Source organism: Rhipicephalus microplus, chromosome 10 (genome assembly GCF_043290135.1).
Source record: "Rhipicephalus microplus isolate Deutch F79 chromosome 10, USDA_Rmic, whole genome shotgun sequence".
Classification (NCBI taxonomy): domain Eukaryota; kingdom Metazoa; phylum Arthropoda; class Arachnida; order Ixodida; family Ixodidae; genus Rhipicephalus; species Rhipicephalus microplus.
This window is the reverse complement of record NC_134709.1, coordinates 68,178,477-68,202,736: the sequence shown is the minus strand read 5'-3', so window position 1 is coordinate 68,202,736 and position 24,260 is coordinate 68,178,477. Positions and strand designations below refer to the sequence as shown.

The window sequence follows — 24,260 nt, the reverse complement described above, 5'->3', positions numbered from 1 at the left end:
AAGCGATGCACTTCAAACTTGAGTGGTGGCGATTTCATCTGATTTGTCTGGTGTTTTGTTTTCGGTGGCTTTTTGCGTGTTTGTTTATTCTCTTCTTTTTCTAAATGCTGGGTAATTATCCAGAATTGGCGCCTCTTGTTGAATAAATAAAAGAATAAAAACTCGTGTTTCCTTAAATTTCATATGCGAGAGCTGTGTGGAAAAGATTACACAGTACCTCTGCAGTGCTTGCATGAAAATAGGGACTTCTGTCATCTAATCAATGCGTGATACGATCGGCATACAATAAATAAATAGCGCAGCAAACACTTTAAAAAGTACTGGTTCACCTCACTGAAATTCTAACCGGACGATGCACATTCGTAAATTACTCCGGAGGTACCACGCAAAAGCTCCGGATAGCCGGAGTGAGAAACCCACGAAAAATACTTCTGAGGTAGCACGTAATCAGCCCAGCCAGCCGGAGGAAAATGCCAGTAAAAAGTACTCCAGCGGCATTTCACACTTTCTCCGGTCGGCCGGAGTGAAATATCTGTTTAAAGTAATCTGGGTGCGCCATGCGATTCCTCCGGCGAGCGGAGCAAAAATGTTGCTCCGGACGTCCGGAGTAAAAATTGCTCCGGATAGGAGGGACGCTAGAGGACAAGCGTTTTACTCCGACCTCTGAATATCTTTTTTTTAGAGTGTACTGCCTACAAAACTGGTTGGCTTGTAAACCCTGGTAGAGCGACTTCATTCTCCCTCCTAAACAACTCGTCCAAGAAACCATTTTGACAAGTTTCTGGTCTGATGTTGCAGAATTGTCGCGCTTCGCCCGATCAGTTCCGATTTCATCCTAGACGTCCGACGGCGAACTCTCTCCCAACGAGCAAGTTTTGCAATTGACAGAAAGTTATTGCTATACCATAAATTGGTACACACTACAACTCCAATATAAACAACTGTCCTCAAGTCAATAATGAAAAAAAGTTCACATTTGTGTTTATTCACATCAGTCACATCTGTGTAGCGGCAAAGCAATTCCGCCTCAACGCGTAGACCGTTTGTGATAACAAAATGAGTCAGGGTGTCGTAATATATTTATGAACGATTTGTATCCTGCAGAAAACCTGTGTCGTGTGACGTGGACGAATAAACTTTTGTTGTCGAGAGAGAATGTAGGAATAGCAGAGAGGTGAACTACCTTGCGTTGCTACGCGACGCGTGGGGAGGGGAATAAGGCCAAGAGAGTGGCGGAGGTGCACACCACAAAGAGTGCAGTGTTTCAAGGACAGTCGCTCAGATATGTTACCTTCAGGAATCAAAGAAGAGCTCATGTGGCTTTTCGGGCTGATGTACTGTGAGATAATGTATCCAAGAACTTTTCAAGAGTGAGTGTTTTCGCTGGTGCTCCTTGTGTTGTGTCATTCTATTTGAGAAGTTTTTATCACTAAAGCAAAACAAGGCAGATAACGTTGGGTTCCACGATTCAAATAAGTAGACATAATGAGCTGTATACGTGTTTTATTCGTCCTAACCGCATAAACATACTTGCAGCACTTGTCGCAAAACAAGTGCTATATGCCCTGCGCAGTATGCAGTACGAGAGTCTAGAGGATAGGGAAGGTATAAAAGATAAAACCTTATATTGGTCCAAAATTTAGTGCAGCCATTAAAAGTACTGCCACGCAGATATTTGCATGTTGCGTCAGGTGTGGCTCTCTTCCAAGCAGCCCTCATTAACGAGGTGGTCACACGAAGTACATTTCGTTCGCGATATTACGATGCACCGTCACTGCATCTGTATATTGCCCATTGGGATTGATGCGGAGAAATCCTTTTATGTGGTTTTTGGCCCGGAAGGCAGCCAGGTGGGCATAATAGACGGGTGACGGAATGCTCATGCTGCGGGTGCAGCGCGCCACCAGATGGCACAAGTTGTATGTGAGCTGCTGCAACTGCTGAAGCGTGTGCTTGGACTCTTTGCAGAGGACATGGTAATGCGCGGGCCTGCTCGTTCCGATCGGGCCTTGGTGGCTACAGAGGAAGAAGTTCAGGTGTCCCGGCTGAGTGATCCCGTTTTCGACGGTCGTCCCTGGTGGAACGTTCACATTTATCGGCTTCTTATCGAAAATGGGCAGAAATCGAGTGTGGTGCCGCTTCTGAACAATAATGAACGTCACCGGGGGTTCGTAATTGGGGCTTATGCTTCTGCAGGCTTTCTTGATTGCATCGACTTCTTTAGCTTGGACTTCCTTGAATTGACCCTCACCGACTCCATCTCTGTAGACGATTATCCTGTCCGGCCGCCGTCTCTGCTTTCCAATATAGAAATTCAAGTGGTCCAATACCATGGCCTGCAGTAAGCAAAATTGGAATGAAGCTGGCGCAAGAACAACGAGAAAACTTGGCATACCGAATATCCACCACGCCATGAGCCCGCTCGAGTTTTTATACGGCAAAGCTCCTTGTAACATACGGTTAGAGCAATTATGATTGCCCGCCAAATTATCGATCTAAATGCGCACTCTGAACGACGATCATATGAAGGCAAAAAGACCAGCGGAATTCATTTTGCTCACCGTCTATGCCTGGTCCTTAGGCCATTGTCATATTGCCATCGCTTAATGTGCTCATTAGGAACAATGAATAGCACGCCTTGCCATTTCACTGCACGGAGGCGTTCACTACCCTGTGTTCGAGCGAAGGAAGAAACTTTTGCTAATTGGGAAGTCCGTTCTTTCGTGCCAGCAATGGTTAAGCCACAATCAATAATATCGACTAAAGAACAACACTGGTTTAACAACAGTGCTACAAAGGTTACTGGGTACGACCTGCAGCCCCTGTCGAGTTCGGTACTTAATGCTGCGCCAAGATTCTTCGCGAAAGTTGCCGAATAAAGCGCCTGATACCGATGATACATCGTGTAAGAGCAACTCGAAACGTTGGCGGATTTTCAAGAGACATGACTTGAATTATTTGTAGTTACCGTGACATTTCTCGTTGAAGTCAAGCAGTAGAACACCTGTCTATTAGCATATTTCATAAATATATAACAATCAGTTTTATACTAAGTCAAGGGAAACGCATGTTGAAGTACAATGTGGCATGAAAATCCGGGTCCAAAACTGCAATTTAGCTCATGGTTCAGGTCTTGCTTCTTCCGTGTAGGTAATAAAGAACAAAGTGGCGCGGTAGTAAGGTTACCAACGTAGCAGTTACGGCCTGCAGTTAATAGCCGTCATATAGTAAGAGCTTGTCACACTCGCAACATGTTTCATAAGTATCACTATGAGAGCGCTGCTCTGAGGAGCCCGTTGATGCGTTAAGCGATTTCACCCTCGGTGGCGATACAGCGCGAACGAGTGCGTGCCACAGCAACTGGGGAAGCACCTCACTCTGTCTCCCATCTAAGTGGTTATGAAAAAGGAAGAGAAAAGTGCCGACCCGTTACCGTGTACTACTACTTGTATGTACATGAAGTGCGAGTGTCAAACCAAAACGCAGTACGTGCCCCATCAACCAGGCAAATGAAGAAAGCTGGAATAGGTAGCACCGAGTGGCCCTGCAGACATCAACCAGCTGCACCTCATCAATGCTGACAACGACATCGGATTATATACCACTGGAAATACAATCCGGACGAAACTTATCCGTCTCTGTGCTCAATGTTCACGCCCCTTACCACGCATGCCAAGGACATGCATCACCATCATTTCTTCGACATGCCCCGGCATTATGCTTTACCAAAATATGGTCGTTGACAACCTGCTGTAGCACTCGAAGAGACTACGCCAGGGCGGGGTCATCAGCTATCTACTTGCGTATGGTATGTCAGCCAGCAAATATTTATGTGGGTAGAGCAAAGATATAGCTGGGCAAGTGTGTGCACTAAAGTTGGACAACGGCTTGCAGATGGCGGCTGTGTACATTTGGCCCAGAGTGATTGCCAAAGATCTCATGCACTTCCTGAACTTCGCATCAAGCGCACATATAGGCACATGAATCGGTGAATGATTTAGACATAAAAGCACACAAGAGCTTTCTACCGCACATTCGTGAGGACATCCCATTCCGCTCCGTCGTAACATACCACTGATCTCACGACCTCGGGAAATACTCGTAGCTTGGCTCTCAAAGGCCAGAGCCTTTGAGAGCCAAGCTTTGGTGCTGCAAGTTGCGCTAACAGTTCAGCACTAACATTTCCGACCACAGAACGTCCTTCATTTTAGTACATGGCTGGCACACGCGTGTTCACTAGAGAGAATTCTGGAGTATAATTAGTGGTATGGAACTGTGCATGCGCCGGTGTCTCGCTCAAATTATTGAAACTTATCGCAAAACCGAAGTACCTTGAATGCTGCCTTCAGAACACCCATTAGGCAGTATCTTAATCATCAGATTTTTATTGTGATAGAAAGCACACCAACAGTCTCGATGGCTTTTTGCCGTTGTCACCTCGTCGCGTTTAAAGCGCACATTTATAACATCTCCCAGCTTTATAGTAAGGTCTAACTGCGGGCAACAGCGTGGGAGCGGGGGCTACTAACGCGGCTGAAGCGTAGATCAAACGAGCTGGCCAATCTCCATCGCGACGCGTGCAATGGCACCGGTCCGTTAGACCAGTCGTCGAATGCCTAAGCACCAAGGCCCGTTTTTAACGAGAACGAAAAAGACTCGAGGAGGTGGCGGGGAGCAGTCGTTGTCGAGCAGCAGCTGTGAAAGTTGATTGTGTGGGGGTGGTTGGCTATGATGGCGCTCGCGCAATGTTGCTATCTCGGCTGCCATCAGCTGGAGGCTCGTACACCTTTCTACGCGCTGCGCTCTCAACGGGAAGAGTGTGCGAAAGTGTCCCGAACGTATTCTCGTAAACCAACGCTTTGTAGAGTTGATTGGACCGATAACTTGCCGACAGCTTCCCTTTGTATACAAGTACAATTGGTCGCTATCGCATTCATCAATCCCCTCTTGCGGTTGGTACAAGTTGTGACGAACAAGAGAGAATGCTCTATAGAGGCGATGAATACGAAGACTGATAGCTCTAGCGTGTATCGTGTGTCGACGCCTGTACTGAGAGACTCTGCGCGGACAGTGTAAATACATTTGTTCCAACCTTTCTTTAGTTCAGCGATTCTTACTCCCATGACACGGTAAAACTGATTTTTGGAAGTGCACGCTTCTTGTCGACAGAAACGCGTATTAGCGTCACGGCAGCGCCGGTACGCAAGTAGCGTTGCAAGAACTGCTGCACCACATGATATGCTCGCCTTCAAAGTTAAGCTTTGCGATCGTGCTGGCAGAGGGAGGACCAAGTAAAGTTCCGCTGTTGAAACATTTATACACATTGCGATACAGGCATGCAGTCAGAGCCGAAAGAAACAATAGTGCTGCATTTCAAGTTATTGAGCGCAGCAGCGCCGGGTTCACGACGCTGCCACCTCGACATACTCCCGTTCCAACGTCCAGTGATTGGAACAGCAACAGAAGCAAGGAAACTACGGAAATTGAGTAACGGAACAACAAATATTTACTGACCTTCAGGTCCGTCACGACTTCCTTACGGGCCACCGCTCCATCTGGGTTCATCTGGACTGAAACCCGAGCGCGGTATCGGAACGCGTTTTTGTCAAAGCTGGCGACGCATGCAGCGATGGATGGCTTGTGGCTGCATGAAAGATTGAACAGTGCAAGGTCATGGTTACATTGTGCCCACAAGTCCAGCAGGTCCCCGCCCGAAATTCTAGCGCGTAGCATGTGACACTCAAAAGGCTATATAGCCAGAATTCAAAGTTCGTAAACGTGGAGACTCCATGAGAGCCCAGACTTGAAAGATCTATTGTGAGTATTCACGACTGATATAAGGAGGAAAGATTTCGTGGCCACTAGGTTAACGAGGAGCACCCGCGTCATCGTGGAACAGGTGTTACATGAACAAGTTAATGTGATAAACGATGATGCAGAGGAGGGCATTAACTGGCTTGCATAAACGCTGCAAAGGAATGTTTGATCCCTTTGTCATATGGAACAGCGTAACTGGAAACAAAAAGGTATCCTTGTCGAAGTAGTTGAACGTTTAGTGTACACTGGTGAGATTTGCGCAATGATTTTCGTGCTTAGCAGAAGTACAACAGTGCTTAGTGTTTAAACAAGCAATTAGAGTAGCTGGATTAGTGAACGGAGAAAGTGTAACCAAAAAAAAAAAATGCCAGGTCTGCGCGGAAGGCGCAGCACAGCGAAAGCTGAAAGAGCAGGTGTTCATAGCGTTTTATAAACACTCAATGGGTAACTAATCCAACCACACTTGCTCGATACCCACTACGGCATAAATCAAAATTTTTTGGGCAGTAAGCCGGCATTCACTATGCTAGTTTTTGTCATTCTGCCGACAAGCATGGTATCGGATGAACCCTTCCAAGAAATTTTGTGCCAATTTTTCGTGCAATAGCTGACAACGATGAGAAATTATGGCTGAAGTGGGCATGCACCACAATTTATGGGTGAACAACGACAAGCTTTCGTAATGGGTTGGAGCTTTGAATGACCCCCCACGTTACGCTATATATTCGCATTGTGCGACGACGGCTTGTTTTTTCGCAGTTTTAAAACGCTTTATAGTGCGTGTGAACGCGATTTGGTTTCCCGACAGCAAGCTTGCCCAAGACAAGTTCGATAACCAATCACAAGCACTGGCTAGCTCAGTGGTAGAATGGGCTAGCACCCTGTGGACCCGGGTTGGCGCCCCCCTTATCCACTGGTGCTAGGGTTTTCTTCAATGTTCGGTATGAGGTTATGGCCTTTCGTGGCCGACAACTGCGCGTGACCCGAGTTGTGATCTCGTAACAGCATTCGCTGCAAACGTCCACTAAAGGGAAACTCGATGAGGATCGTGTCCACCCGGACAGTGTACGAACCAGATGAGGCAGGCGCACATGCGCTGGCAGTTTCCGTACAGGCACTGAGAAGAGCTAATCACCGAGGCCACGGTCACAATGAATTACTTTGCTCCTCCCAGAGGACGACGCCATCTTACCGAACAAGAGTGTTACTGTAGAAACGTGTACGAGATATAAAAGACTCGTATTCAAAGCCTCCATAGTGCGTAACCGCGTCGCAGTTTTTTTACAATGAGAACAATCTGTACCCCATTAGAGATACTCCCCTTCTAGTCAAGTGCTAACCAGCAAGGTAGTTTTACTAAGAATGCTTTGAATACTTCTGGCATTAGCATTCGGGTCACAAGTTTAGCAATGTTTTTGTTGTGGCCCTCGCTGTAGCATAATTAGTACAGAAGTGCTAAGAGAATGATGCCTATCAAGCCCGAGTGTTACAGCCCCCAAACTTTCAATAGAACAGTGCTAGCTCAAATTTTGGAATGAAAAAACTACTTCATGTAAAAACTTACGCACTGCATCACAACCATTTTCTTCAATGTAGAAAAAAAACCGCACCCGAACACAGTACGAGTGTTTTACGGTGCAAAAGCACGATGCGATTACGAAGTGCTTCAAAAATTTTGACAATTTGGTGTTTTATGACGTACACTGACATATTCAGTACGTGGTCCTCGATGATTTCACCTCCATAGAAATGGGAACGTAGAAGGATTTAAAGGCGGGCTTATCGGTATAGATTCGCACTGAAATATCGGCAGCTGAAACTACCGGGACGCAAAAGGAGGAGAAGAGCAAGCACAGACTGAAACTTGCTCATTCACGGAAGATAATGCAGGGAAATGGAAATGCGGAAGGGAAGGGCTCACTGAGATTAGGCGTCGTCCAAAAACGATATTTCACAATACAAAAGGGATATAGATGGCGAGCTGACGACTATTGAAATTCTTTGTTTAATAAAGAAAGCTTCCGCAATATTCCTAGTTTTTGTGTCGTGCCGAGTGTGCAATACGTGCGGAAAAATTCACATACGTGGCCTCACTGTGCAACGGATGGACAATTGTGAACCCGGGGCCTACTTCAGCTCACTGTAGAGTGTTCCCGCAGGTGGATGTTCGTTTGTGATCCGTTTTGCGTCACATTAGCTTGTGCGGCCATTATTTCGGTATGAAATGCAAATTCCATGGCCGGGATTGAACAGGCGACGTTCTAATCAGCAGCCAAGCACCCTAGCCACTGATTCACACAGGCGGACAAATGTAGAGCACGTTTTTTGAAGACTGTTGGAGTGCAATCCGTTTTTTGAACGGTGGGATATCATCCAAAGGCACCTTGAATTTGAAAAACTACCGCTTACGCCACAAGAACTTGCGTATTTAGCGAAGGGTCAGGGCATTGTGCTTTATGACGTCTTTTTTTTCCTTCCTCGACCTTCAGGGCAACTGGAGAAACCGTATGGCTGTAAGGAACGGACAAGTTTGACATCAATGCATTATTACTTTACCGACTTCATGAGCAGATTATGTGAAGCGTTTGGAAAACCTGAATATGATGAAGTGATGAAATTTATGAAGGTTCATGTCAAAATAAATTTTTATGTAATATCAACCGCATGCTAAAAGCGCTGCAGCTGGGAAGTGCGTCCAACGCCTAGACGCAAAGAAAAATATAGTGAATGTGTGGCTGGAGTTTGTCGTGGATCGATAGCTCATGGGTTCGACTCCTGTTGAGGAAACGTTTGCCTTCATTTATTCGTGGGCAGTTTTTAGAAGTTATTTCCGCTACAAAATTGTGCTACTAATGTCTTGGCAAATCCTGGCATAAAAGAAGATCATGGTAAAATAGTGAAAAACAATGGAGTACTCACTTGTCCCCGGGCGCAGGGTGATTGACATCGATTCCGATGAAGATGGCATTGATGAAGATGGCATTGACATTTTTGTCGTCACTGCTCACGGTGTTATTGCAGCCGCCAAGTTTGGCATTCAGCTTGAGGCAGATGTTTGGCCACAATACTTCCGGTTTTACTGTTGATAGCTTTCCTTCTTGAACGCACTGAGTTATGATGCCCGCCACTTTTTCTGCCACAGTTTTGACGGCCGCATAGAGAGTTGAGTTTCCTAGAACAACGAGGACAAACTTTTTGCCATCAGGAATTTTGTCCTCAAGGTCTTTGAAAGCTTTAGCCAGGTGCTTTGAAGCTTCCAAATCGTTGGTGTGCACATGTTCAATATTCTTGTTATGCTTCAGTTGAAGGCCAAGGGCTGAACCATAGTCCTTCAATTGATCAGCTGCTTCTAGAAGTTCGTTACTTGGGATTTCGCAGTTAACTGCCAGCACACCGAAAAAGAACTGTCCCTTTGTTTCGGAAAAGAGGTCCCCTTTGGGTACGTACCATGCGCCCCGATATGGAACTTTCTTGCCAACCTGAAAATGAATTGAAGGAGGCGAGAGAATGCGAGCTCCGACTTCTACCATGTCCTGGAAAAATTGCAAGTCAAACCCTCGCAGACATTGTTGCGCTCTAGAGAAAAATTCATCAGCAAATTGCTTGATAAACGCGAACCGCTGTTCAGGACTAAGTTTCCCGAGTGCGGCGAGCATACGTTCAGTCATATCTTTGTCGAGCTTACGCTTACACGGCTGCGCTGGAACGTGACATACATCTAGTGGTAGGTATGGTTCTTCTTTCCCTTCGCAAAGTATGCATGGCAGCCTCCGTTTGATTTCCATCTTGTATTTCTCTGCGAAGTACTCGACAACACTCATTTCTTCGCCCTTTCCCTTTTCATGGCTCTTCTTGACATTTTCTTGGCCATTCGTGGCATTTTCTTGGCCTTTCAGTTTTTGATTGGCAGCATTGTGTTCACTGACCTTTACCACTTTGTAAAACCGTTTGTGACCCAAGTGTGTAGTATAAACCTGTAAACCCTCGAGCGCCTCTGTCAAGAGACGGGTGTCCCACAAAGTGATCTCATCTCCTTCGCGGCACTTTGTTGCGAAATCCAGTAGACTTCTTGAATTGTAGAAGGGCATTGCAGAGAAGTCAATATTTAGCATCAGGGACTTCTCACATGGCCGAAAGCTTGGATAGTATCCGGACCACAGCTCGGCAAAAGTTCCAAGTTCAAGGGGTTCACCTTGCGGATTCTTGAAGAAGCAGTGCCCCACGACTTCGTGACCCGGGCGTGCAGCGTGCCTTATGATGATATCGAGTGCCTGGATATGTTTTTGATGCACGTCTTGGTTGAACGGAGTCTTCAGCTTGTCCATGTCTACGCTGGATGCGAGCTTGAGGATGACGGAGAAGTCCGACCCGCCCTTCTTGTCGATTTGTACGACGCATTCGCATTCATTCGATGGCAACTCTCGGCTTGTGTAGATATTCTTTTCGCCATCGAACGCGAGCGAATAGGGCCGGAACTTTGCGGTCTTCTGAAGGGCCTCTATGACGAGACGCTTGACACGTGTGCTGAGACCCCGCGGCTCTGCGGCGCTGGAAGACTTGCGTACGAGGTCGATTTGCACGTCATAGTGGTATACGATACCTCTCGGTCGTGCTATAGTGAAGTAGTTTGTGCGCAGCTTCATCTTTTTATGGGTGAACCATTGCTTCTGGGCACGCTTCACCAGATCGGGATGAGTGTGGAATAGCTCCGCTGAGGTTCCAGGACCTGCATGTTGAAGGCAATTATACAGCTGGCCGACATTAAATAAAATATGAAGGATAAAAAGAAGTCCCCTTTTTAACTTGGAGGTGGAGCTTTGTATCACCTAAGTTACTACTTCGATTGCTGAACGCAAAAGGGAAAGAGAACAGAATAGGTTATGCAAAAACTAAAAAAGAAGTCTGGTTACCCTAAAAAAAAAAAACTCGCTGCAGTGAAGCGCCAGGTGTCTATTCACGAATTTGTGCAAATAATGACGAATTGTGTGCAGTACATTGACAGCACGTTCATTGTGTATAGCCAGAAAAATTTGTTGCCTAGATTGATAGCCGCGGCTGCAGAAAAGAAACGTGATGACTGTGAGTGCACCACCCACCACACTCACACCGAAGTGACTTCGCAGTTTAGATGTTGTGCGAGGCAATAACAAATAAGCGCTAATTAGCTTAACAAGCGAGTTTTTCCGATATACACTTCATACACTTTTATATGCCCTCCCAAATAACCACTCAGTCGAAGTTAAACGCTAGTGTCGCGTATTTCTTGCTGTCCCTGGATAGTTTTGAGCTTCCTACAAAGATGAATCGGTGTCATCTGGCCCGATCGACATTCATATTTAGTACGTTGCGATCGGTACCCACCAGCCCACAGCCCTGGGCAGTGTAGGCAGTCATGACGGGATGGTCGAGTGCTGCCCGAAGCGTTTAATAACACAGCAACCTTTGAGTCAGTGCAGCATTGGCATGGCGAACGCGGCTGAAACGCGTCGAGAACTATTTGACACGTGTATTATCATAGGGTATGCTGCAAGCACGGGCGAGAATAATTTCTCATATCCTGAAAACGGCAGTCTAGCCCCTACCCTCTTGGTACAGGCTGCAGAAAAACATATCGTCTTCGAGCGCGAACAGGGAGGCTTTCGCTAAGTTTAGCCAGTACTCGCGCTAATTGGAGTAGTCAGCCATACCTCAGAGCGTAAAAGTATATAGCAGCCCAGAAGTGTTACCGATGATCTCTGCCAAGTCCTAAAGCGCCAAAAAAAAGATAACATCCCATTTGAACACGGTCAATCTCAAGAGATCTTGAAACGATGAAAAAAAAGACGTGCTGGGGATACCCAAGACACGCAAATGCATTAAGGAAAATCCACAGGTTTTGATTGATATGTGGGGTTGAACGTCCCAAAACCATCATGTGATTATGAGAGACGTCGTAGAGGAGGGCTCCGGAAATTTTGACCACCTGGGGTTCTTTAACGTGCACCCAAATGTGAGCACACGGGCCTACAGTTGAGAAAAGTGCAGTAGCCGTGTAAGCTTTCACAACGAGCGCGGTTGCACTGCTGAAAAATGGGAATAATTTAGATATGTGGTGTTCAACGTCACATTAAGAAACGGCCTGAACATCACGTGCGAACTCCCAGTAAAAGTAAGTTTTCGTAAAAACACTGCAGAGTCATAGCGCTGAAACATTCATGCGATATGGTTACGGGGTAGTGACGGTAGGGTGAGGGAGGAGGAGCAGTCGATGTCGTCAAGGTTAAACTATTTGGACGAACTTGCGGCCGTTCAAACGCGAAGTCGGATTACAGCATACACAGTAGCACTGATAGCCGTGAACAGAGCATCAGCCGTCGATAAAAATGACCAGCGATGACGAGTGTCGACATTTATACATGTGCCATCGAATGTTCCAGCGTTATCGTAAGCGGCCACGTTAAGTTTCAGCAGAATGCACATGTTCACGTTTTGCGTGCAATCGCGTCAGAAGGGCGTATTATTTCGATGGTTCTTAGTCAACTGGCGAGGTCGTGCAAGGCACTAGTTACGCGCATAATGGTGTGATAACTTGAGAAACGCGTGGCAGTATTTACACCGGAAGAAAACTAGAAGAAAAAGGATATGCCCGTACACACTACCGACCGCTAGTTACGCTACAGAGGGTGATACTCCGCACAATTCGTGGCTGTGATTGCAGTAATTCCGGATCACTCAATCGCGCAAATGTTCAAAGGAGTGTTAAAAGGGCACTTTTGGTGGTGCCGACCAGGGCTGACGCGAACCATATTTTCGCTACAATAAATAAAAATTTGGCAGATCCCGCGTACAGTGTGAATTGATGGTATGCGAAGCACGAATGAGAAAAGTTGATATGTCACTTTAAACTCAGCACAACGTTACGAAGTGGAAGTCAATGATGCCGTACATGACTTCCGTGGCATCATTCTGATGTTTGGTTTACCTTTCTCATCTATTCACATCGCGTGATACCAAATTTAGTAAATGTGGAGCTAGTGAAACAGCCTTGAGCACGCTATGAGCGTGTCATGTTGCCATGTTCTTACATGACATGCGTGCCAGGATTACCATGTTTGCACCAGTCATACTTTTGTCATCCATTGACGTCACCTAACACCAACTTTAGTATATGTGAGCTAGCGAAGTGGTTGCGAACGTAGCGTGAAGGGCCCAATATACTCCAATTTATCGTTTAAGCGCACGCAAGCTGGGCACAGCGACGCTACGTTAGCAAAAGGCGAGCATTCTACATCCCGACGCCGGGCGCGCTGTAACGCGCATGCGTCTAAGCAACGCTGACCAGCGCGCGCCTGGGATTATGTGGCAGGACCGGCGCCTGGCGTGGCAACACCGGCGCGACGCCACGAAAGGAACGCCGGTGAGCACGCGCATCACGTGACGTCGAAATGTATTGGCGCCTTGACTGTGGGATGTAGTCATGTCCTGACATGACGCGCATATTTTGCTTATCTTTGCACCAGTGTCACACCCGCGTCGTCCGGTTACGTTACGTATTACAAAATTTGGCATAACTGAAGCGAACGAAGCGGCTGGCAGCGCATCATGAGCGTGGCATGTAGTCATGTTACATGACAGCATCTCGATCATGTTTGCACAAGTCACATACGTTCATCCATTCACGTACCATATCACTATATTTCGTGTATGTGACGCTAGCGACACGTCCGCGAGTGCATCATGATTAGCATGTAGTCATGGTAATACATGACACGCATGTCATGATGTTCATGTGAGAGTCTGTCGCTTGCGTTCACCTTGCAATCATGGCATAACATACTAGTTTTGTAACATGCCATGTGAACGAAACCACCGCAAGAGCTGCAAGAATATGAAACGTAAATCATGACATGCCATGACTTTCATGCTACGACGAATCAAATATGTTTTGCATACAGTCATGTTATGCCATATCAAGTTTGGTATCGATACCATTATCGAAACGGCCAGGAGAGCTAAAGGTCGTACGCGGCTAGATAGATACGCTCAGAGTCGCCGAAGTTCGCTAAGAAATGCGTCGCATTTAATAGTGATCAGGCCAATATGAGCGTCACACTCATTTATTAGTTTAATCTTACACGCTATTGACTCCAACCTGGACTGCTAATTAGGACCTCAGCTAATGATGTACTGAAAAGAACCCATTACGAAGTATAAAAAGCGTATACAAATCACTTGTTATTCGGGATTCAATGGGTGCAGTAGTCAACATGTCTGTGCAGTCAACACCTCGAGGATAATCATCTGTTGCTCGGCTTTCCCAAGCACATCGCACAAAGATTGACAAACGGAAACTTCCCCGTAGGCCAGTGGGCGAACACCATGAACGTCTTTGTCAAACCTTGACCACAAAACGAAGCATTCGGGCTGAAGTGTCCTCTGGTTTTAGTAAACCGAACCGTACAACATGGTCTTCAGAGCATACAAGACTGGCGTGACGAAGAAAATGGTTTAGCTGCAGTGATCAACGAAGAACAACGAGGGGGTTATGCTATAGCGATCAAATCGACCAAGCATATAAGAAACGAATACGTGATGTGGGTAGGACCAGAGTTTTCAACCAACTCGCCAAGGCTATCGAAGTGATAATTTGTTAAGCTACAAGTGTACACTGCCAACAAATAAGCAACAAGCGCAGCTTGGCCTCGGGAGTGACTGCAGCAAGTCTCCGGTTAAGCACGGATTGCTTAATGCTAGTGATGCTTCGAAAAGCAAGAAGGTCTGCGGATATCTCCCTATAAAGAACGGGATCTATTTCTACGCCATGATTATGGGCTCTGCTGTTTCTACCACCCGCCTATGCATGCAAGTTCTCAGGCATTGTTCTACAGAGTAAAAATTATTGGGGCTTAACCTTTCAAACCCCCAACATGATAATGATAAACGCCTTAGTATAGCGCTTTGAAAAATTAGTCCATCTGAGATTCTTCAAATTGCACCAAAGGCCAAGTGCCCGGCACTCAAGACTCTTCGCCTCCATCAAAATTATGGTCGCCGCGACCAGGACTCGATCACGTGACCCACCTTATTTTCGTAAGAACGTGACACGTTGAATGAATCCTCACCACTGATTTGAAATCGCCGAAGTGATTGAATGTATGCGTTTGCAAGTGACACAGCGCACCAGATCGACTAGTCGAGACGTTTGCACTAAAGCTCACTATGAAGGATGGGAGCACGAGGTCGATGCATGGCTCCTATTTTGAGCCAAAGGCATGTGTGTTAGCAGAAATGGAGACTTTCAATGCGTGTAATTAGTTTCAGTGACGAACCGATTGGGAAGGGTACAAGTGGAACGCAGTCGGTTAAAGAACTAAATAAAAAACGAACTATCACCTAATGCATACGACAAGGCACCTCGTGAGAAGTTTGCTTCAGATCGTACATCAAATTGTACTTCTACTGAAGTATTTGAAACGTCCTAAAGCATGTGCATTTTAAAGTTCGCGTGTTAAAGCAGATAGGTAGGTACGGACCGAGCATGAAACGACTGTCAGTGCCGATAAAGCCACGCCACCTTGTTCGTCCACCGCATGGTGCATATAAAACGTTTCTTTAAGTGATAGCAACACAGTTCGATAACCAATTAGTGAAGCTTGATAGAAAGTTCATTCGGGACAGTGCTTATACAACTTTAAAGAAAAGAAGGCCGAGGCAGCGACGGAGGTTATGTTACAGCTTCGGTTTTTTTTTTGTGTGTTTGGTGTGGATGCGCAGCAGGCAAGACTAGTAGGAGGGGCTGCATTTTAGATCCAAAGGAGCCTCGACTATCCTTTGTGACGCGGTCCTGCCATCCACACTGCTCCCATCACCGCAGGTTGTGGAGCGGTGCCAAGTAGCTCACGCCCGCCTAGCAGTAGGGCTCTTCAAGTTTTTAGTTCTGGCTACTCGCAGGCTGCCGGAGCCAGCTAGAACGCGCTCGTTTCTCTAGATGTTTCGTCCCCCGGCGGTGCACTTTCGGTCGGCGTTCGTTTTTTTGGGTTTGTTGGTTCTGGCGACCCGCGGGGAGCCCGAGGGTCACCATACGCTTCCAGAACAATTTAGTCGTAGAAGCTCTCTGGAAGGTTTTGGGCAGGCTTCGGGCTAGCAGACATGACGTTTGTTAAGGGCCACTTTGGACTGGAAAAGAGGCCCAGGCAAGTTCCAAAACGAGCCGAAAAATGGTCATGAAAATGCTTATTTTATTTACGATGCGCACTCGTGGTACCGATACCTACGCATGTCTAAACTTCAGACAAGAACGCAAGTTGATCAACGCGTGTATGCGACGTGTACTACGCGATAGTTAAGCAGTTATATATTCTCCAGCTCTTTTGGGGAGACGATTACTTCCTCGTGAGTTCGCGACATGTGCTGTGACTGATACATGTACTAAAAAGACGTGAACCTTTAGGAGTGAAGCTCCTTATAGCCACAACCGTCCGCCCCTTGTAGTAGTGTGTAACAAGTAACAAGATGGGCATGAAATGAAAACATTGAAAGCAAGGCGGCTGCGCAGTTGTTTGTTAAAAGAGAAGGGGAAAAAAATCGAACACCACAAGAGATTACGTGGCGCCGATGACAACAGTCTGCGCTGGTGGTAGTTGTTGCGCAGACATTGGGTGCAGTTTGTGCTAGTGACAGCGACAAATTTTGTACACGTCAGTATGGTGTGAAAAATTTAGATTCTTCAAGCCACGTCGGATTCCAAGCGGGTCCCTCTGAAACCGAAAACGCAAAGCCGAGCCTCACGATCAACACACAGGGCCGATGTTTTCACTTCGGGGCTACGGAGGCTCGTGTCCCAACAACTATAAGTTGAATCTTTGTCACTATATGCAACACGAAGCAATGCCTAAGGATACGCGGGTTGTTTGATTGATTGCGAAACTATTGTGGTCATGCAAGGCGCGCGTGAGCGCACAGCGGGCGACTCCCACGTAAAGACCGTTAGGCTGAGCCTATCGGCCGCTCCGTGAGTTAGCTGGATGGCCCAAAGTTTGTCGGCCAGGAGGAAGCTGCGTTGGGCCGCCTCCCACCTGAGCAATGTAGTGTCGGGGTTAGTGTACATTGCCTTGCACTCCCAGGGCATGTGCGCCAGCGTGCATACGTCCCCACAGGTGGGGCAAGCGTCATTGGGGAACACGTCAGGATAAATAGCGTAAAGGGATATCAGGTCTACGTGTCGATCTGCAGTAGTCTGAGCGCAAGGGCTTGTGGCCTATTAAGTTTTGGATAAGGGAGTGGATATAGTGTGCGCGCGAGGTGAAAAAAATCCAGTAATCTGGGGAAAACAAATGGACGAAACCTCGAAAATGGTACTACAAATTTCCACAAGACGGAGCGTTCGGAAATGATATTTCAAATAAGATGTCTAATAAGAATAGGAATAGTGTTATGCAGAGTTCTCTATGCGGAACCCGCAGCAGGACTACGACGCATGCCATAGCAGAGGGCTCTGAAGATTTCTACAATGAAATACAGCCCTCTGAAACAAAGGATGGGAAGTGTTACTGAACCTAGTTAATGATATACCTGGTTACTGAACCGACTCTGCATCTAGTCCTGGCTGTGGTGGTCGCACTTCGATCAAGGCAGAAGACTAGGGGCCCACGTGCTCCACTTTAGTTTTACAATAAAGAATGCCCGATTCATTGATACGTGGGGTTTAACGACTGCCTACAGATGACAGCGACTTTGTCTAAGGTCTATAGCATGGGAGAGACGAAGGTTGCTGAAGCAGAGATCAAACGAGCTGGTCTCCATCGCGAAGCATGCAAAATGAACGGCCTGTTAGACCAGGTTCGAATGCACGGAGGAAGCCACTCGAGATGGAAGGGTTGCTCGTAGCAGCCGTGACCCGATTTTACGGGGGTGGTCGCCAATACTGGCGCCGGTGCTATGTTGCGATCTGATTGATATGTGGGGTTCAACGTCCCGAAACCACCATATGATCACGAGAGACGCTGTAGTGGAGGGCTCCGGAAATTTTGACCACCTTGGGTTCTTTACCGTACACCCATATTCAAGCACAAGGGCCTACAACATTTCCACCTCCATCGGAAACGCAGCCGCCGCAGCCGGAATTAGATCTCGAGACCTGCGGGTCAGCAGCCAAGTACCTTAGCCACTAGACTACCGGGGCGGGGCGAAGCAAGCCGAAATCGTTACGTGAATTGCAGAATACCCGATTGCCAAAGCAAACCCCGCAGCTTCTGTCGTGTATGCGGGGAAGCGATGACATTGAGGTGACTGCAGGCTAGACTAGTACCGGAGACGCCTATGACGGATGGTAGTGTGATGCACGCTGAAGAGGGTAAAGTTGTCCACGTGGGAGAGTGAACGTGGAATCAGTTGCGTGAAACAATTCGCAGGCACACATGTATGCAAGTCGCGTTCAGTGCGATAAGCACACGCAGCATAGTGCCACGATTGTAACACAATCGCTCGGGCGATCTTTAAGCGACACACGTGCACATGGTATAAATTTACGGCGGCGTCGAAGCTTGTGCATTCGAACGCCAGCTGAACGAAAACGAGGTTAGGATTTCGGCTTGTGCGCATGCGTTCAGTGCAGAGCAAAGAGCAGAGTAGTAAAGTACACAATCAACTTTAGCAAGTAGTGGCTAGCTAGCTTTCGGCTCGTTAGACCTGCCTCAAGTTGATTACATGCTGTCCCCATAAAAATGGCGCCCGTAAGGCCAGTGTTATTTGTGTCGAGTAGGAAATACGGCGAGTCGATCAGTCTCAAGACATTTGCGAAAACACGTGGAAGACGTTGCAAAGACACCGCAAATTGTCTTGCCGCATGTTAGGTCTATCAACTATCCGACGCAAACTGAAGCGTAACATAGCAGGGACAGTGGCTGTAGTGTGCGAAACCGTTCGCATTATAGATAAACGTGATTCAAACCGCCGTGCTTAAACAATAGGACGGAGCTTCCACAAATTATCGGACCCCACATGCCGAAAATCACAGCTCAAAGCACGACATCTAACCTGTGTTTGCTCTAAGCGGTGTCAGTTTCTTTTTGATCCCGCCGTTTGTACAGAATAACTGCCCGGCAGGGTCAATAAACCCACCCAATTACAAGATTTGAAAATGGCGCACGCGTCGGTCAAAACGTACGAAATAAGAAACATGCCCAATGTAACCTAGATAGTGATTGATATAAGGGCTCACATGATGAACCTCTGTGTATTGTATAACTACAACAAACTCACTGCTGGGAATTACGCTGCACCATAGTATTGAAACAGGGTTCTGCAGAAAACCGATAATGAAACAGTTCATGCACATTTACGGAAACAGACACACACCAAGTGCGCCATACTAACGCAATGATCTGGCATCCGCTATACGTAATGAGAAAAACGGACTGACGTGCGGCTGTGATAGTGATGTCGCGGGCCACGCCAAATTGCTACACATTGACTGATCGCGTGCTTGTGTATGTGTTGTGCTATCTTTTTCTACCCTTTCACTCTCTTAATCTTCCCCATCCCGTTCGCACGTGTAAGGTTAGAGAACGGTTATCAAGACTGGTTAACCTCGACAGCTTTCCTTCTCTACCACTTCTCTTATACTTAGACGAGGGAAGGCGTTTGTGCCTTTATTTAGATATACCAAGGAAGTAAGGTAGCACGCATCCCATTTAAGTGGAAATCTAGACTTCGGGTTTTGTCAACAGGCATCGTGTTCGAACCAATAGCTCTCAATAACAGATTTGTGGCGGGTATGCACATCACTCACACTGCATTGGTTCGCGGATTTAACAAGCTCGTCATGATGCTGCCATCTGGATCATCACGTATAACGAGTTGAGAAGACGAGTTGCCGATATATAAACGTCTTAAACATTGAGCGAGTTGAAAAGAAAGTGATGGTAGTGTTCGCTGGCACCACCCTTAATGTGGAACTGGAATGTCATTACTGACACGCAGTGTCTACAACGTGGCAAAGACGAATACAACGTGACCCAGATTGGCCCCATCAAACAGTACGTCGGACTGGGAGACGCCCCATGTTTCGCAATAATGAATCAACTAAGAGAATCGATCGTTATCACACGACGAAGCATCCCTTACCTTGCCATTGCACGCCACCCTTTCTGCCTCCTCGTTGCGGTTCCTGCTGTCCGCCTCGAGAATGTTGTCCACGAGGTCCCTCTTCGCGTCGTGGTCCTGTTCGTCCAGAACTTCCTTCGCGTTCAGGGCTTCCCCTGCCTCCAAAACATTTACCACCTCCATGCCTTTCACTACCTCCAGGACTTCTACTAGGCCCAGGCTGTTCAGAGCTTCCAGGGCTACCACCGCCTCCATAGCCTCCATAGCTTTCATGATTTCCACCATGTTCAGGGCCTCCATAGTTTCTAGGACTTCTACCACGTCTGGGGCTTGGAATGCCTCCAGCATTTCCAGCGTATCCACGGCCTCCACCGCGATCAGGGCCTCCACCGCGACCACGGCCTCCTCTCTGCTGCGGCGCTCCTCGCCTGCCTGGACCGCCAGCCTCCATAGCTGCTGTAAACGCGTATGCACGGTGCGGACGATTGCTTCGACTATTTAAGGGAGCCGGCAACGCCCCTCGGCAAAGAAGTCACGTGTTTACAAGTGAGGGCGCTTGCGCTGGCAATATTATACTAAGTGTCGCAGCCACTGCATCTTGCCGAAAAAGCAAGCAGTGGCACCAGGTGACACTGTATTGTCATGATAAACAGCCGCCTCTGATATGTCGACTGATTTCTTTGCTAAATGCCCTCTCGTCCGGATGGTGGCATGACAGCACCTATACATCTGCGTGTATATCACCGAGAATGCAACTCCAAGTAAAATGTGGGCATTTTGCTCATTGCTGAAGGATCATTAGAACTAAGACCATTAAACAAAAGACCTTTATTCCGTAAAGAGTGAAAAAGACACCATCGTTTCTTTTTCTTATCTCAGTTTGATACTCGTACTGAACGTCGTCTAAAGGCTGTTTCACATGCCGCAATAGCAGTGAGAAAAATCGTTCCGTTCACTCCAATCACTCTGTTCGCCACCGCTGCTAATGGCGGTTTCGTTTCCTATGGACTCGGAACGGCCCACGATTATCGCTCGGCGACTGGACCAGCGAGCTAGGTTTCTTGCGACCGTTCGTTGTGACAGACAACAAAATTTTTCAAATATAGTTTAACAATCTACATGTGCCTCATGATATATTAAGTTTCCATGAACGGTAACGAAGCTCACTTGAGTTTCGCCATTTATGAACATCTTTTTATTCAAACTACAGTTTTAAATTCGTAACAGCGGGCATTACCAAAACAAACACGTCGACGCGATTTCGACAGGTTTGCCGGCCTGGCCCTATTTCGACGGGACCCGACTAAAATCGCTCCTGCCACTGGGGTCACAGCGAAAATTTTCAACATGTTGGAAGCTTGCCACGGACCGCTGCGGTGAGAGCAAGCTGGCACTTTTGTTTACGCTGCGAGCGAATTCGCAGACTGAAAATCGCTACGTTTTGTGCCTTGTGAAATGGCCTTAGCTGGCTCTCTGAAGCACCTGCGTGTTGTGCGCTGTTGCATGCCAAGGGTGCTTTCCCGCAGGCTTACGAGACACAGGACGAAGCAAGCAAAATTGCTTCAAATCGCTCTAATTAAATGTGTATTTTTCTCCATAAAGCATGTGGCTTCATTAAGGTAAAATGAAGCATTGTCATGCTCACCAGAATTGAAGAAAGAGAGTGTCAATGGTGGAAAAAAAGCAAAGTGTGAAAGAGTGTACTGACGTCACTGATGCCATTGCTGTCATCGATAATCTACTTTTAAAATGCCGATTATCCGTGAAGAATTGGCGCTCATCTTTCCCCCTGAATTGTAATTTTGTGTCGCTCTCCTCACCCTCTTTCACCTCGCAGGGCCGACGCAGGTACCGTCTGCAAGTAAAAAATTTGCATATCCCACGTACAGTGGGAATCGATGATATGCGAAGCACGAATGAAAAATGTTTAAATTTCACTTTAAAATCAGCACAACGTTACGAGGTGGAGATAACTGATGTCGAACATGTCTTCCGTGTCACAATTATCATGTTTGGATGTGTCGTTTACCTTCGTCATCTATTCACGTCACGTGATACCAAATTTAGTATATGTGAAGCTAGCGAAACGACCGTGAGCACGCTGTGAGCGAGGTATATTGTAGTGTTCTTACATGACATGCGTGTCAAGATTATCCTGATTGCACCAGTCATATCCTTTCGTCACCTATTGACATCACTTAACCCCAAATTTGGTATACGTGCAGCTAGCAAAACGGCCGCGAGCGCATCATGAAAGGCCCAATTTACTCCAATGACGCGCGCGCATGCTGGGCACCGCGACGATACGTTAGCAAAACTCGGGCACTTTATAGTCTGACGCCACGCGTAACCAGCGTCCGTCGGCGCGGCCCGACGGCAACCGGCGCGAAATGCGACGTGCTGCATTTTGCGCCGATGCGTTACTCAGACAACATTGCGTCTCCCTCTTTTCATTACGGAGGGACGCCGTACGCACTGAAACGCGCATGCGTCAAAGCATCGCAGCGCGGCGCGCGCCTGCGAGTACATGGCAGGACCGGCGCCTGGCGTCGCAACGCCGGCGTGACGCGACGAAATCAACGCCGGTGAGCACGCGCACCACGTCACGTCGAAATGTATTGGCGCCTTGACTGTGGGGTGTAGTCAATTTCTTACATGACGCGCATCTCGTGATTATCATGTTTTCACCAGTCCCATACCTACATCATCCATTGGCGTCACGTAATACCAAATTTGGCATATGTGAAGCTAAGGAAACCGCCGCGAGCACGTGATCAGTGTGGCATGTAGTCATGGTACATGACACGCATGTCATGATTATCATGTTTGTATGTGTCATTTACCTATGTCATTCATTCGAATCGCGTAATACCGAATATGGTACACGTGAAACTAGCGAAACGGCCGCGAGGGCATCAAGAGCGTAGCGTGCTGTAATGTTGTTCCATGACACGCATCTCATGTTCATCACGTTTGCACCAGTATCATACCTTCGCAATCCATTCTTGTCCCGTAATACTAAATTTGCTACAAGTGAAGCTAGCGAAACGGCCGCGAGCGTATCATAGCGTGGCATGTAGTCATGTTGTTTTCATGACACGCATGTAATTATTTTTATGCTAGGGTCGGTCATTTGTGTTCGCCATGCAATCATGTACTACCATACCAGTTTTGCAACATGCCATGTGAACGACACCACCGCAAGAGCTGCAAAACCATGAAATGTAAATCATGAGATCATGACATACATGTCATAATTTTAATGTTGTGACAAATCAAGCATATTCTTCATACAGTTATGTTATGCGATACCATGTTTGGTATCGATACCATTATCGAAACGGCCAGGAGAGCTAAAAGTTGTAGGCGGCTAGATAGATAGATAGATAGATAGATAGATAGATACACAGATAGATAGATACAGAGATAGATAGATTGATGGATAGATAGATAGATAGATAGATAGATAGATAGGTAGATAGATAGATACACTCAATGTCGCCGAAGTGCGCTAAGAAATGTATCGCATTGGATTGGATTGGATTGAATAAACTTTTATTTTGCCCTCCAAAACACACATCACTGTGTTGCGGGCAGGTCCCACGTGGGGACTGAGATGCCAAGCTCCTCAGCCGCCTCGTGGGCTTGGTGGACAGCCCAGAGCTGATCTGCCAAGGACGAGCTGCGGATTGCCGCTTCCCATCTGGCAGAGGTGATGTTTGATATATGAGCGAATTTGGTGCACTGCCAGAGCATGTGTTCTAACGAAGCTATTTCCCCACAATGTGGACAAAGATTAATTGGGTATAGGTCAGGGTACATGATGTGTAACATTGTCAAAGTAGGGTACATCCGCGTTTGCAAAAGCCTTAATGTAAGTGCTTGGGGCCGGGTTAGATTTTTGTGAGGGGGAGGGAAAATTCTTCTACACAGGTAGAAATGTTTAGGGAGCTCGATATATGTTGTAAGAATTGTGAGGTGGAGGGAAAATCCTTCTACACAGGTAGAAAGAAATGTTTAGGGAGCTCGTTATATGTTGTAAGAATTTCCCGGTTATCCTCTTCACCGGTAGAACGCATTCCCGGGGAGGCGCGGTTGGAGAGTTCTCGCGCCGCCTCGTGTGCTGCTTCATTGAGATTGGGAGGGGAATCATTGATTTGCCCAAGGTGAGCTGGGAACCAACTCAGAAGATGATGCGTTATGTTCTTGCCTTGCAGTATTCTCAGCGTTCGTTCAGAGACCGTCCCCTTGGCGAACGCCCGTAGTGCTGCCATTGAATCACTGTAGACGACTTCAATGTTATCAATCTTGAGTGCTAAGGCGATGGCCACCTGTTCCGCAATGATTGGGTCTTTCATCCT

The 24,260-nt window shown here is 47.1% G+C and overlaps 2 protein-coding genes across 2 annotated transcripts in view; one reads left to right on the top strand and one right to left on the bottom strand.

Moving 5' to 3' along the window:
• Positions 1–24,260, top strand: part of Trs31 (trafficking protein particle complex subunit 31) — a 587,499-nt gene that overhangs the window by 411,665 nt on the left and 151,574 nt on the right. The window lies entirely within an intron of this gene.
• Positions 1,487–20,365, bottom strand: LOC119181626 (protein argonaute-2). Its single transcript, XM_075875785.1, has 4 exons — positions 19,921–20,365; positions 8,737–10,543; positions 5,515–5,644; positions 1,487–2,336 (listed from the first exon to the last, which is right to left on the bottom strand). Exons 1-4 carry the CDS (start codon positions 20,348–20,350, stop codon positions 1,731–1,733), a joined length of 2,973 nt encoding a protein of 990 aa, XP_075731900.1. The 5' UTR covers positions 20,351–20,365; the 3' UTR covers positions 1,487–1,730.